Consider the following 15,852-nt stretch of genomic DNA (forward strand, 5'->3'; position numbering starts at 1 on the left):
TTTCATCGTTATCATCAGAGTCTGTTGCAATAGACATCACGTTTCTGTATGTGTATATTTCATTGGCCATCTATAAACCACCCTGCAGATGTTAAGGTTACACTCTTATAAGTATTGATTTTGACTGCTTGAATAAAAGTGAGTAATGGGTACTCTGTCTTAATGTGTAGCACTGGCAAATAATGGGGTGTGGGTGCTATGTAAGCTTGCTTACTTTTTCTTTCATTAATAGTGAGATATATAAGATTTTAAAAAAAATAGTTAAGTTAACTTCAGCTTACATGTATATTCAAATTCCCATTTTCCCATGATTTCTCGTGTTTTAATTAATGGCATTGATTAAAAAACCCCTGAAATGTGTTGAAGCAACCCTTCAGTTCAATAAAATATAGTTTGGCTTGCGAATATATAAGTTTTTTTTCCCATAATATACTTGTGACAATGTAAAACTAACGCTAAACTACAGATTCTGGAGAGTTTTAAAAGTAGAACAATATCTAACTTTAAGACAATATATTTGCAATATTATTGAGAGTCCAAAGACAGATTTATGATATATTGTAAAGATAAATGTCCTTTTATAACTAAAAACAGATTTAGTGAATTTAAAGTGCCATTTTCTGACTTTTAAGCATTTAAAAAATGTATATTTTTATAATTTTACAAAAAGTTGGAAACATGCCAAATTCGTGACCTATCTGCACTTAACAGAAAGAATATTTGTGAATTCTCACAAAATGATTTACACAAGTGTATCTTGTTAGTGTTAACTCTAAATGACTTTATGAATTTATATCTAAACTAAACTCAGATTTCTTAACAATAATTTGGTGAATTATGCAAAATGTTATTCTTAAAAGGGTCAAAATGCTATTTTTAGTAACAGTGCTGTAGAACCAAGTTTAGACTTACCACATCTAAAAAAAATTTGTGGCATATTATTTCATATAGATGCACACAAAAAATATGAAGTTGATCAGAGAACCTTGCTTCCACCACCTTTTGCATGGTTTTCTCGTAGACATGCTCTTAAATAAATAACAATTGCTTTTTAGAGGAACCAACTTGTGTTAGGTGACCAGGTTGTTGTGTCTACAGAAGGATCACATACGCTACATGGATTTGTGCCGTTGATGTCTCCAGATTTGTAACAGGCACCGGATATTAAACAGTGACCTAAAAATACAAAATAATGATATGAAGTACATGTATACATGTAAAAAGTATGTACATGTATAAAGTAAAACTGGAAGCTAAATAAGCAGAAATGATTCAAATTTTAATATTTTTTCAACGGTAAGTATTCATAATAACAGAAAAAAGTTTATATTTATGTTTTTCTTTATGTGCAGTTGTAAAAGAAACCATTTAGACGATGTCGGTTTTATCTACATTTATTATCTAATCATGACTACATCACAAGTATTATAGAAAAACAATCAAAAAGTTGTGAGTTGACAAAATGGTTTTTATTTCATTTTTGTTTCTGTACCTTCATTATAAGACCAGTTATATTTTGATATCGATGTTATACATATATCGCACTTGTTGTTTGTGTTTGTTGTTCCATTAGCCACACATGTGTTGTTGATGTAACAGTATCCATCCTGTAGTGTTCAAACACTCAATTATAGCATATGATATATCATGCGATTGGTCATTTATCATTGGTTAAGCCTAGTCCTTAGATCACAAAAATACCATTGCCAAAAAATAATACATGTATGTTAATGAAAAAATGTATGAACATTGGTTAAAATTGGATGCGCCATGGAAACATTGTATATATCACCGGATGAATCTCTGCCATTCAGTCAACTAAAAAAGTGAGTGAATGTTAACTGAAATGTGATTGAATGGAATAACTATGCCATTCAATCACATTTCCAGACCATTTAGTTATCATTAAGTGACTGAATGGCAGAAATTCACCCTGTCTATAATGTAATCGGATAAAACCGACGCTTAGTGAGCGAAAATGAATTCAATAACCGGAAAACGTCGTCAATACGTTTTTACCTTAAAAACAAATGTGATGTTCCCTGTGTCATTTCTATATTCCTGACAATAAGATTGGTATGTGTAAACATGAAAATTTTCTGTAAATCTGCTCCCGTCATTTGAAATATTGAAGCTGAATTCTGTCACCCAGTGACTGTCTTGCTCGTAATCCAGAGAACAAAATCCTTCAAACAATGTTCTCTCTTCTAGATTAACAACATAATCAACGATCGACAGAGAGGTTCCATCTTCTTTCAGCTTAATAAAAAAAACCATCATAACATCAATTCTTGTTACTGCATAGTAGTACATTTCAGATACATATACACTGGTATAGTCCATATATTATAAGTGTTATATTGCTTAGCATTGAATTAACGCCTAGAGAGTTTAAATTTTACACAAATTCATAGTCAAATGAATCAATTTAATCATTTTACGAATAATGATTGTAACGTAATTTTGTTACATCAAAGTCGCTGAAATAAAACTAAATTACACACTTTAAAAACATATAATTAAAAGAAAAGACAAGTAAATCTCAATTGCAAAATATAGGAATTGTTTCGATACATTAAATTTTAATTCTTGTATTTCAATTCACTTAATTGTGTTCATATCAGAAGAATTATTATATCATTGTAGTTTTTATATATTCTTAAAAGAATTTAACGTGCTTTAAACAATTAGAGTACGTATTCCTATTGCTTAACTTAAAATTCAAATAAATTCGATCCACAGTATGTTGGGCAAATGACAAGAATTCTTGCCGAAATACAAACTATTATACAATGAAATAAAGTTAAAATATTGTATTACTGTGTGTCGATTCATGAAGCAGTTTGTGTTCATTTTTTCTACGAAGTATTTCCCAAACAGAGTTATTTCATCACATGCTTCCTTTGATTTATCGCAAAAACCAAAGTCTGAAATGTGAGAGATGACTGGTGGTCCAAGAAGATCAAAAGAACAATCGCTGCCAGCGTATCCTTCAGGGCAAGTACAATTACCTAATTATGATAATAATAATAATAATAATAATAATAATAATAATAATAATCAGAAATTTGCTTTGAACTTAAAACACGCTATGTTACAGAATACCAGTTGATGCATTTGCATATAAAAGGGTCATACATGTTTGTTTTATCATTTACAAAAACTCTCATCGATGCGATTAAGACTAAAAGTAAGGCATCTCCTATCAATTACTTATGATTTTTAAAACAAAAACACTCACCAGCATCACAAACTCCATGTTCGCTACAATTGTTCTGACAAAAGGATTTAATAGCATACGTAACCTCAGGTTCTGTCTCTTGAAAAGTTGTGTTTAAGACAACAAAAACAGAACACTGTTCCAGGGCAGCCTCGATGTGAATATGTGTAAAGTTGTTATCACCTGTCATCTGATAAAATGTAACAGTAAAATTTAATAGTAACATGAAACTTAAAAGTATAAAAATGTAAGATCGTCAAAATTCAATCAAAAGAAAAATTGATACCATGACATCTAAAATGCAATTCGTCAATGATGTGTTACTTAAGTCAGTAATGTATTCGAGACATATCTGGTACGGCCTTGAAGCTTCAAAAGCGCTGCTGCAAATCAACTCGGCTTCTTCATAACTTTTTACGTCTGGCGCAATTTCTCGTTTTATTCGCGTCATCTGAAACATGAATGTATTTCTTATCTGTTTGTTTTTTTATTTGAAAAAAAAACCTGATTTCTGTGATATCATAATCATAATCATGAAACATATATTTATATTAGTTTTTTAAAGGCTTTTGACTTCTAGCTAAAAGATAATAATTTTCAATCGTTTTATAAGAACTTCTGATGAGACCTATTTTATTTCTTAAGTTTCATCAGTCTTTAATGGAAAAAAATATTGTAACAACTAGACACGATCTCGTTGCAAGCAACGAATGGGTCTTCCGTTCGATTATAAATTAATGATATAGTTGATATAAAATGTTGACATTTATTACATGTATGAGTTACTATATAAACTTCCATTTAGAATAATTTTTGGTCCTACACTACAAAATAAAGATTTCCAGAAAAGGTCATTGTTAAACTTCAATATCTCTGCAATGCGTTGTCCGATATTAAAACTGTTTTTAGTTTTGTATTCAACACAAAATTGTCCACAAAACATGTATGCTTTAAACGTCTGAAAAAATTTACAAATTTTGGAATCAGTTCCGGTCACGACCGGAAGTGACAAACAACCTGTTCATATTAATATTTGATAAGTTTTAAACATATTCTTATGGATAAAATTGTAAAAACTTTTAAAACAAAGTTTTGCAAAAATGCTGTTTGAGCGGACCGGTGATGGATGATTATAGGTTTACCTGATCGGCACTAGGAATTAAAAAATCTATCATCTCTGAAGCTTTCAATTACCTATCTTAAATCATTTTTTAGAAAAAGGGAACACAAAATCCCTTTTAACAAAAAGAAAAACGAATATAACAGCCGATCGGAAGTGACGTTATCAACAAAACTGTACGAGATAAAAGACCTTGATATTTTGTATTATTGGTGAAAATTTCGTAAAAATCCCGTGTAGCATATTCGAGATATTTGAGGTTTAAGAAGATTGTTAAGAAAAAAAGGAATAATGATAAAAATGAAAAATAGAGAAAAAAAAACACCTAACAAAAACAAAAGAGTCTTCCGTTGGAAAAACAGAGGACCCTAATTATGCAATTAGCTCATACAATTTGAATTGGCACGAGTACGTAGGGTTTAAAATCGGTGAATTTTGGAATAAAATTTATTTTGAAAACTTGTAAAAAAAATTAATTGTTAAAAGTGTCTATAATTTACCATTTACAAAATATCAGACCTCACACCTTACATGTAAAAGGCGGGAGATAAAAAAAATAACAATTTTGAAAAGATTAGAATTTTAAGAAACACCCTAATTTTGTTCAAAGAAGTTCGTTAAGAAATATATTGACCACCTCCAGGTTTATGAGCCGCTGTCATTGGTCTATGAGAGGTTCTTTGTTAAATAATTTTAAATAAATAAATAATAAATAACTTTTTTTCAAACAGCTTTCGAGTAAACCTATAAAAAAGGTAATACACAGCCGGGAAAATATTCTTGAAATTCTATGTTTAAAGGTGTAGGATCGTAAGGGAGCAGAGCTAAACACAGCCCTTTAGTTATAACGTCCTCATTTTTTATGTATTCTTTAGAATAGAAATTAGAATTAAAATTACAATTTTAAAATGATGATTCGCTGGGTCACTTATTGACGTAAAGTAAATATTTTGAATGCAGAGTAAAATAAACATGCTTTTTTTTTTCCTGTAAATTTTCATTATTCATAATTCATAAGATTTTGTTATCTATTTATATATAGAATTTATCTCGGATAAAAAGTTGTTGAATAATAAAGATTTTAACATATTGTATATTACAGTTTATTTCCTCTTTTCTGGTAGCAGACATTTTTCTAAAACTTACATTAAAAAAATTGACATCACAGACTCCCCCCTCCCCCGTTTGAAAAAAAATCAAATTTACGTACAAAACAAAATGTTGATCATATGAGGAAAATGGATCCCCCAGGAGCATGTAATAAATGGAATGGAAAATAAAGACACAATTGAGCAGCTAAAGAGTTAAAGGCATACTACGCACTTCCAATGCTTTACCCGGATTAGAATTTTCCTGATTTTGAGAATTACTTTTTCGTTTTGCTTGCGAAGATTTTTTGAATAATGTTTCCACGCCCTCTTTTAAAAAACATTCCTGGAAATTACCGTAAATATAGTGAATAAAATAAATGTGAGCATTTGTCCTAATGAGTTACTTCTGTTTCATATCTTTGATAAAATGTCCCCATTCGTTAGCTCTGCAAGATTTTGAGAAGATTTTGGTATTTATATTTCAGCAGGTTTACAATAACTACTTAGAGTAATTTCCCCTTATTGGGACGTCGGTCAAGTGTTGTCTGTCTCTTTGAAAACAGCCTAAAAAAAATACCCATAATATACTGTTTTGTTTACTAAAATGCATTATGTTCTTGAAATTACATAGTTTATCTGCTTCTCAAAAGTTCTACTTTGATTCTCGCGAGATGGTATCCAGTCTAGTGAGATCGACCGACATTGAGGAATTGCATTGTGGGTCGAAATTTACTGACGCCGAAAAATTCTGTTGGATCAATGTGTAAGAAATCCATTGTGACGTCACTCGAAAGGACGATAGCTCCGTTAGTCTTATGTAATGGAATTTGCGTTGTGTCAGCAGTATATTTACAATGCATGTACATAGTCTTTTATCTTGTTCTTGTGAGAGTGTGAAATAGGAAACCATAATTACAGGGAACTACTGGGACGATTAAAACAAGGCATTACTGGTCCGATTTACTGACACCAAAAACATCCGTTGAATGAATGTGCAAATAGTCCGGATTTTCTATTCACACACGCCTTGTCGGCAGAGCTCGCTATTAAAATCGGATAGAGGGTAAATAGAGTAAAGAAAATATATCGTAAATTTGAACAAATGCTAAACGATTCTTGAAAAATATGTAACAAGCAAAGTTACGAGGTTACATTTTAATATATTGTGTATTTCCAACTTCTTGACACGATAAAATTGTTTATTGGAATTTAAATGTTGAATTTAATTTAGGTGTGCTAAATTTTCTCAATATTTTCTGAATATATTTAAAATAGTACATCTATGAAATAACACAATGCATCGACCGGAAAGGCTTAAAGGTGCCACTTTTAAACTCCTTAAAGGGGTATTGAGGGGCTAAAATGTCTTAAATTTCTATGCTAGAAACCTAATCTTACTCTTGAAAAGTCATCCCTTTTTGAACAGTGGGTGTTTAAAGTTTTAGAACGACTTGACCTTTGATCTTAAACCTTGACAAGTGGGTTCTATTTTTTTCTATAAAGAACACTCCTCCCTCAAATTGTAATATGACCTTGACTTTAACCTTGACCTCCTAATCTGAGCTGAACTTCTTTATTTTACAGCGATTGATAAAGACGTTTTACAACGTATATTAATTTTTTTCGTTCAAGCGGATGTTTATGCCAGGAGGTCATTGATGTGGGAGGAATCGATTGTGTCCGGGGAAAACCCGCGTGTCCAAGCGGGCGAACACCATATCCGTTCACATACAAACTACTGTCGGTCACGGGGATCAAACTCGGGTCGCAGCGTGAGAAGCGACTGCATTGTCTACTGCGCTACATGGACACCTTGATCTTTCTATCATATAAACCTTTAAACGTGATCTACAAAAAAACTCCAGTAGAATATTGTGCAGTAGTTTATGTCCTAAGTTTTAATTAGAAGTCACCGAACACAACCATCCCACCAAGTCCCAAATGACTTAGTTTTCTTACTTGAAATTGACTTTACTTTGAGCTTTAACTTCAACCACGGACTCGTTTGAAACATTGTCTTTAAGACCATACCTATACATTCATTGTTAACAGTTTTTTCTACTTTACTTTTCGAACTAAAACTATCTTTACTAAGGGATAGTCGGATTGTAGTACAATTCGAAAAGAACTGTCTCTATTTGTTAGAGATAAAACGTTTTCTACTTGCTGTTTTTATATTTCGAATTAGTAATTAGTTACATATTTACTTTATCTCGGCATAAAAGGCTTTGATTAATATTATGTATTTTTTAATTTGTTATTTAAAGCAAAAGTCTCAATAGTTATATATTTAAAAAACGCCATATATTAAGCATACGTCTATGGCTATGCTAGACTGTTTAACAAATTTGTTTGAAAAAAAGATGCATTTTAAATACTTACTGAAGAAGAAGACTTGATATCAGATTTGGTAGAATAAGACATATATTCTAAGTGACGTAAATCTCTTTTCCTTCTTAACTGCCCCTCTGGATTCAGAATACAATGCAACTGTTTACCGATAGTGTATTTACAGTCTCTGTATGTTCCATAACTACATTCAATAGTTCCAGTATGACTATTTCTATCTTCCTTTTTGCATGAGCAAACACGGTCCATAACTCCCGATATTGATTCGAGATTATCATATACATTTTGATCAAACAAATCCTCAGAAGTGTCATTAACTCTAAAAATTAAATACGTAAACAAATAAAACCATGCACAAAATGCTAGAAAAATTTATGATATCGACATTTGTTTTGTCATTTAACAATATTATATAAATTTAAACAATGTTAAATTATACGTGCCTCCATGATTTTGAAAATTCGTTCGGAGGGTATGAATAATGATAAAGGTCAGGGTCGTCTACTGTGCCATCATATCTTGTAAAATCGTTTTTATAATCTCCATCTAGAACTCCACACAAACCTGACGAGTTTCCCACGTCAGAGGGTGATGGAAATATGTCAATATTCAATTGCCATTTACCACTGTTCCATGGCCAAACCAGGAGTTTGATTTCAACTTTAGTCCCTGTTGGCATAGTTACCTAAAAAAATATTATCAAAATGAAACGCTATCATTTCAATGCATCGAATGTGTATTTCAAGAAAATAAAATTTAGATATAGTCGTCATTTTTTTTAAATTTATATTCATTATCAACATTAACATAAATTTACATCTAGTTACGAAAAATATGAAAAAAGAAATACCTTATAATATTTGTCATTTGCCCTTATCACTTTCAAAACTTTGTCACCACAAAATGGAAAATGTATTAGGAATTTTGAGTCACAGACATCAATCATGAAAACATCTTTTCCTGACCGCACTGCCACTGCACAGCTGCATCGCGGATATAAGTAATTTTCGTGGCATAAGTGGTGTTTTTCTTGTACCTTACAATACAAGTGTAATAATTAAAGCGTAGAAATATATTTTGGTATTGAATTTATGATTTGAAAATATAAATGCGAAAGTTTTTTTTTATATATATATATACAAACCTCTTGTTCAAATATTTTGTGTTTATAAAGAATAAACGTTCCATCTAGTTGACATTCAAAGTATCTAAAAAATATTAATTATGCAAAAAAATACTTTGACAAAACGTTACATGAAAATACAATTGTTAATAATATGCATTATGAAAAAAAACCTTTATGTTAATAACAAAATTGAACCCCATTCACACTTTAAAAAAATTAAAAATGAGAAATTGATGGCGCTGTACTTGTTGTCAAAGGTCTTCATATGTGGATCTGTGTGAGATTCACAATAAGCACCTTTCCAAGATTGATTTGGCTCCTCAATGTATATCTGGAATTTGAGGAAAATCTTGATAAACATCTATTTATGTGTCGTTAGCCATTTTTAGTGCTTTATATATATATATATATATATATATATATATATATATATATATATATATATATATATATATATATATATATATTTAAGCATTGAATCATTATTTTTTGAAAGATATAGTCTCATAATTGCAGCGGTGTGTGCATACAAATTGAGTAACGCGCGCTAGCGCGTTATGAAAATTTGTATGCACACACCGCTGTAGTTATGAGACTATATCTTACAAAAAATAATGATTTAATACTTATATTTACATTTTTTTAACATCTTGTCTTGTCTGCAAATGTGATTTATACGTCAAAATTTCTGTTTTATCCTAAGGGTAAGTTCAAATTAATGGAAGAGCCGCTGTAACAGCCACAAGCGTGAACTTTGATTCTCGCTTGTGACGTTGCATTTTACAGCGTTCAACGTTTGTGACGTCATAATAAAACTAGTCATTCTAACCTTTGGGTACCCTGTGTGTGTTACGGTCTTATAACTACAGTGTCTTTTCACACACTTTACATGCAAAAAATATTTGGAAAGTAAATAAATATATATATATATATATATATATATATATATATATATATATATATATATATATATATATATATATATATATATATATATATATATATAAACATCACACCCTCAGTGTGATCAAGAAGAAAAAAGCAAAATTACTTGTATATCCGGTAGAATCAACTTTTCAAATATTCTGCCCCCAATTCCTTGTGTTGCTCCTGTTTCAAGACGAAGGGTGATATGCTTGTCAATTAGATATCCATCTTTATCTGTATTATAGACAGTGATATTGTGGATTTTTTTCCAGTCGTTAGTGTTGTACTTGTCTGCTTCGTGTTTCATGTAAGGACTCACATGGGTTTCACAAGCGTTTTTGTTCAAATCTTCACAATCTCCAGTTGTGTTATGAACCCCAATGTTAATACTTAGAGGGGACTGTCTATGATCGAGGTTGCCATTGTCATCATCGAAAACTGCATGCTGATCCACAAAAGGAATTGTAAACTGTAATTGTACGTCCGATTTTCCTCCCCTTGGTATTGTTAACGTCGGAGTTAATACCTAAGACATACATTAACTTTTTTGAAGGAGTTCATTGTATAACGATCACATGTTCAATCGATTAATAAAAAACATTCATTTAAAGAAACTTTAAATAACTGTCTAGTTGATTTTACCTTGAATATCATATTGAAGTTTTATGTTGGCAGCGCATGATATGTTGTGAAAGTACCTATTTTCATGCAAATCATTTGTAAATATATCCGTAAACATTTCCTTTATTGAAAACTTATCTACCGGAGATGTTTGATAAAATCATTTCACCGAGGTAATATACCTATTCAGTAAAGTTAAGGTGTATAATGGCCAGTTTTTAGATGTTGTCAGTCGTCTGGAATTGGTTTATTTAAATATCATTGGGTAGACAGGACGTGATCTTGATCACGTTGGTCACGTGACTTTCGTTGATCACATGAGAGTTGTTATAAAATATAAAATAATAAATTATAAACATTTTTGATCCGTTCTATTATGTAAAATGTTCTAATTAATTGTATTCCTCAGACATTTACCCAAAATGTTTTTAACATTTGCAGGGAAATCTCCCTTTACTCGTTATAAATAGAAAAAAGGGTGTTTGAAAAAGAGGAACATTAGTTTACCTCTAAGTTTTCTTATTTCCGGTAGACAATCGTGCATATGGTTCATTTATTTTAGTTTTTGTACAGTGACTGGTTGCTGTTTTTAATTGGCTTACTTTAAAAAATACGTGTTTAATCTTATTTCATACCTTTATTCCTGCAAAAAACAGCGGACTAGATACTGTTTTGCATGGTATATCATCTGCATCAATTTTCGCCCCAACAATGCAATGTATCTTTTAAAAAAATGCAAAATCAATCAGAGCTATAAGAAAATTATTCACCAGTTAACAACTTGCTTTTTAATTTCATTTTTTTAAATATGATGTACATTAATATCAGCATTTCATCAGTGATGCATAGTTTATTTCATCAAACATCATTTTTTTACCATAGAGTTAGCTTTTTTTTCCTTTGCTAGCATTTGTGTTCCTTTTAACAAAGCCAAGTCTGATGAATTAGTTGACACTGTCTGATGTGTAAGAACCTCTGTATCATCTACATACCACGTGACATCATAAAACCAGGTTGTGTTTTCTATTCGATCAAAGAGGCATACGAGATTAACGTCAGGCTGATGAACTGTGCCGACTCCATAGACAGTTGTTTCCCATGTTACTCCGTGATACCCTACCGCCAGGTTTAAAGGAACATCTGTCACACCTTAAAGAGATATTCTTTTTTCAAAAAGTGTGTATTAGAAAATTATGTATTTTAATCTGAAATGAAAAATTACTTAACGAGGCCGAGTACAGATCGAGTACGCACGCTTTCGTGCAGTGTTTCGTTTGTATTGCGACGTCATATTTTTGCTTGGTTGACGCCATGGCGTGATAGTTTTAACTGCAGAGATTCAGCGAAATTTGTAATTTGTCTAAACTTCCGCCCGGGTTGGATTTTTGTTTCACCATATCTCAGTTCGTAAAAGATCATTCGTTCGAATTTCAAAATATTGATTGCTCGGATACATATCTCTGTTCTCGAAATCTATGAATGTTTTGGTTTCTTACTTCATTCCTATTTATAGACTCCGCGCGCTGTATTAGCCTCTAATTATAATGATTAATCGCCACTTAATGATACAATTTTATCATTAGCGTCGCAAACGCTCGGCAGACCTAACGTTTAATAAAACAAGCCAAAAGCTACATGGTCAACCCCTAATAATACAAACATTTATATCATTAAGCGTTAGAATTGAACTTTTAATGATAAAATAACATACCAGTATGGAAATTCTTTCCATTTTTTTTAAATATCTAGGAAAGAAAGACAATGATGGATGGCAGGAAAAATAGACATACAGAAAAACGTTTCTTTCAATATTTGCCCTTAAATTCAAAAGATGTTTCAAATCTAACGAAAATGTTATCAAAAGTGATGAAAAATGGCGCATTTTCTCATAAATCAATTTTAATGTGATATCAAATAAAAAGTTATAATGTGAGTTTCATCATGGGCAAAAGCTGCGGACACAATTTTCTATTAAATAAACACCGAATAATGAAATGGTATGTTCTGCTCGGATTTATAAAAAATTACAGGAAAATGCACTGTCTTTGAAGTCACATTCACCCTTCTGAAAGTTAAATCTGGTAACTCTGTATAGATTATCAGTTGAGGGGTATTTTCGTGTAAATAAATGTTACATTTGAATTTCCTGAGAAATTGTTAATAATCGCTTTAAAACAGGGTAAAATATAACTGAAACTGTACCAAGTTCTTAATGAAAATTTTAACCTTTGGGCTTTTTAAACAGTTTTTGTGCTTTATTTTTTTTTTATGATATCTATTTTTTTTTTCAAATGAAATTATATAACAAAAAAATGCATTATACGATACATTATTTGATAACATATCATGCAATAGGATGTCGTATCATACGAAACAATACCATAATGTAACATAATTCACAATACAATATTAAATCCTGATACAATATCCTATAATATGATGCAATATCATATAATATGATTGTAACCAGGGTTATATTATACAAATATTGACTGGGGTTGAGGGCAACATTGATTATATTAGCCCCCGAGGGACGAAATATTGCCCGATGCGAAGCGGAGGGCAATATATTCGTCCCAAGGGGGCTAATATAATCAATGTTGCCCGAAAACACAGTCAACATTTGTTTTGTTATATGAAGAAACAAACCAAAATTTAAGAAAGTAATTGAAAACAGATCGCCGTAATTTTCTCAGCTCAGCAAAGAATTCACGAATTCAATTTTGTGCAAAGTTCATTTTCAAAATATCCTCCGCATTAAACGGTGACTGGTGATATTCCACCGACCGTAAGAATTAACATTCAGATGTTCTACCTGATTTTCCTTAACAGTTATTCGCAAATCCTTATGTCCGTTATGATAGCAAACCGTCGCATTGCGCGTCCGTTGTTTACTTGCCTTGACTGACTGTCTATTATGACGTCACCTTGTTTTGGAATCGCAAAAGGTTACTTACGTCATCGTTTACAAATCAACAAATCAGAGGCGATTATTTGAAATAGAGGGAATGTTCTCTAGATATTATTCCTAGCCGGTCAATATCAAAAAAATATTGACCGGTCAATATTTTTCGGACGAGCTAATATTACAATTATTGACTATTCGTCTATATAGAGTTATATACGGGGAATATACTACTGAATATAACAAAATTAAATATGTACTTGCGCTTTAGCATTTGTTTTGAGAGTATTCGTGTGCGTGTTATTATTTATCTTTAGCCCAGCGACCACAGACTTCATCTATAAATATCTAAAACCTGTTCTACCTGTTTCCGCCAATATTCTGCACTAAATGTTATATGTTAAATACTTGGACACTTTCCACTTCTATGTCCACACACACATCGGTTGACAATCCTGATGATATATATATAGATTGTCTGTCTTGGGGGAAGCTGTCCCGGAAAGGCGTTTTAATAAATGTAATTGTGTAATTGCTTTATGTGAAAATATTATGTCTTTAAATATTATAATGAATTATTACAGGTTTTTGTATAACTTATAATTCTACTGAATGAAGTTAACCTTTGACCAAATCACGTTGTCTGAGTTATTTCTACCGACACCGGTGTAACAAAGAATATTGACCCGGGTTGAAAATTGACCCGGGGGTCATTTTTCAACGTTGAATATTGACTCGGGGGACATTTTTCAACGTTAAAAATTGAGACCAAAATCGTGAAATATATACCCGGGGTCATTTTTCAACGGTATGAGAAAGATTTTTCTAAACTCTGATGACCTCGACCCGTTGAAAATTGATGCTGTTGAGAATTGACCCAAACCTCAGATTTTTGATCTGAACTGGAACTTACTCTACACGGTTTAAATGTACTATCATGCACACATTTGAAAGTTTCAGTTTTAAAATGTACATACTGTCCGATACATATGCGGACGTGGCTAATTTCTTTTAGGCTGATATGTCCAATCAATCATTTAGTTTTTAGATTGAAAATATGATATCCATTTATTATTACAATACTATGTATAACAGCTAAGAAGATGACGGTTTGCTTCGGAATGGAGCAGGCGAGTAGGGCTAGAATACTTTATGACAAAGATGACATGGTTTTCATTCCCTCATGTGACATAATTTAAAGATTAAACTTGTCACAATCTCTGATAAATATATCTAACAAACATATTGCCCGTTATCGTCACTTTTAAGGCAATTCAACAGAGCTCTATTCGACAGGCACCTGACGTTGTATATTTTTCTAATAATTGAAAATATATAACCTCTATACTGCTTTATTGGGTAAAGGGTATATATATTTATATCAAGACAAAAGGATATAATGTCAGATACTTATGCTTAATTTGAAGAAGTCAGAATATTTCACTGATAAAATAATAAATGATTGGTTGTCATATTTTTATCCTTTTTCATATATACTGGGGTTTTTTTTATACGTATAAATACAGCATATACGTATTTACACATATTTTAAATTTTTTACGACTTAAAAATAATTTTTCAAAAACTTGTCTGATTAACTTTTTTGAAGCACCATCCAATTTTCTGCATATACAGTCATGGCTCTTCTTAAAATTGCAATTTATTTATATTAATTTGAGTTTTCAATTCTATTATTTACCTGTAAATTAGAAACACAGGCAACTGACGTAATATATTTTCTCAAAATTAAAAACATATACCCTCTACATCAAAAATGTTATCAATTTAAAAAAAAAGTAGGTTTGCATCTAAATATACAATCGGAGGATGGTTGATCTAATTATATTAATGGTATATACATGAAAAGGTATGCGAAAAGTATACAACTGATAGATATGTTGTTTGGAGCAGCTGTATCAAGGAAAAATCCGAATTGCTTAAACATGTACAAATTGAAGCAACCAGGACAGTGACAGGGATCAGATTTAATTCTTCTAAAATAATTTTATACAGTAGGCTTAATTTGGAAACCTTGAAATCTCGCAGGAATAACCATAAACTAATTATATTCTACAAGAATATAGATGGTTTAGCACAACAAGATATGTTAGATTGAAATCAATCATATGTTCTTACTGAACATACTTATAATCATAGATCGAATGAGCTGTTTCCCTATCTACTACTATATACTTATTACAATAGCTTTGCTCCGTCTACATGTAAATTATGGAATAATCTTCATGCAGAAAAGAAAAATTTCATCAACTTTATATTTAAGTCAAAACTTAAAAAAACAAAATATACCTAGAGCTTACAAACCTTTCAGTTAAGACAATAGAAAATATTATTTTACGTCAATTACAGAATAAAGCTAGTAAAGCTCACTTATTTAAGGATTTTTTATCTGATGTGAGTCGATGTTTATACTGTGGGTCTGAATCTAAAGGAAATGTAATTTTCCCCCTGGATATCTAAGATACACTCAACAAA

The 15,852-nt window shown here is 31.2% G+C and overlaps 1 protein-coding gene across 1 annotated transcript in view; it reads right to left on the bottom strand.

The window, feature by feature from the left end:
• LOC117687527 (uncharacterized) overlaps positions 1 to 15,852 on the bottom strand; it is a 70,566-nt gene that overhangs the window by 32,966 nt on the left and 21,748 nt on the right. Inside the window, exons 5-18 of the mRNA XM_066084846.1 lie at positions 11,332 to 11,603; positions 11,090 to 11,176; positions 9,958 to 10,359; positions 9,152 to 9,237; positions 8,925 to 8,988; positions 8,631 to 8,816; positions 8,224 to 8,465; positions 7,814 to 8,099; positions 3,507 to 3,671; positions 3,242 to 3,410; positions 2,821 to 3,011; positions 2,020 to 2,259; positions 1,493 to 1,607; positions 1,066 to 1,176 (exon numbers count right to left, since the gene is read on the bottom strand). Coding sequence (XP_065940918.1) covers positions 1,066 to 1,176; positions 1,493 to 1,607; positions 2,020 to 2,259; positions 2,821 to 3,011; positions 3,242 to 3,410; positions 3,507 to 3,671; positions 7,814 to 8,099; positions 8,224 to 8,465; positions 8,631 to 8,816; positions 8,925 to 8,988; positions 9,152 to 9,237; positions 9,958 to 10,359; positions 11,090 to 11,176; positions 11,332 to 11,603 — 2,616 coding nt within the window. The remainder of the gene's footprint in view (positions 1 to 1,065; positions 1,177 to 1,492; positions 1,608 to 2,019; positions 2,260 to 2,820; positions 3,012 to 3,241; positions 3,411 to 3,506; positions 3,672 to 7,813; positions 8,100 to 8,223; positions 8,466 to 8,630; positions 8,817 to 8,924; positions 8,989 to 9,151; positions 9,238 to 9,957; positions 10,360 to 11,089; positions 11,177 to 11,331; positions 11,604 to 15,852) is intronic.

This window comes from Magallana gigas, chromosome 1 (genome assembly GCF_963853765.1).
Source record: "Magallana gigas chromosome 1, xbMagGiga1.1, whole genome shotgun sequence".
Classification (NCBI taxonomy): domain Eukaryota; kingdom Metazoa; phylum Mollusca; class Bivalvia; order Ostreida; family Ostreidae; genus Magallana; species Magallana gigas.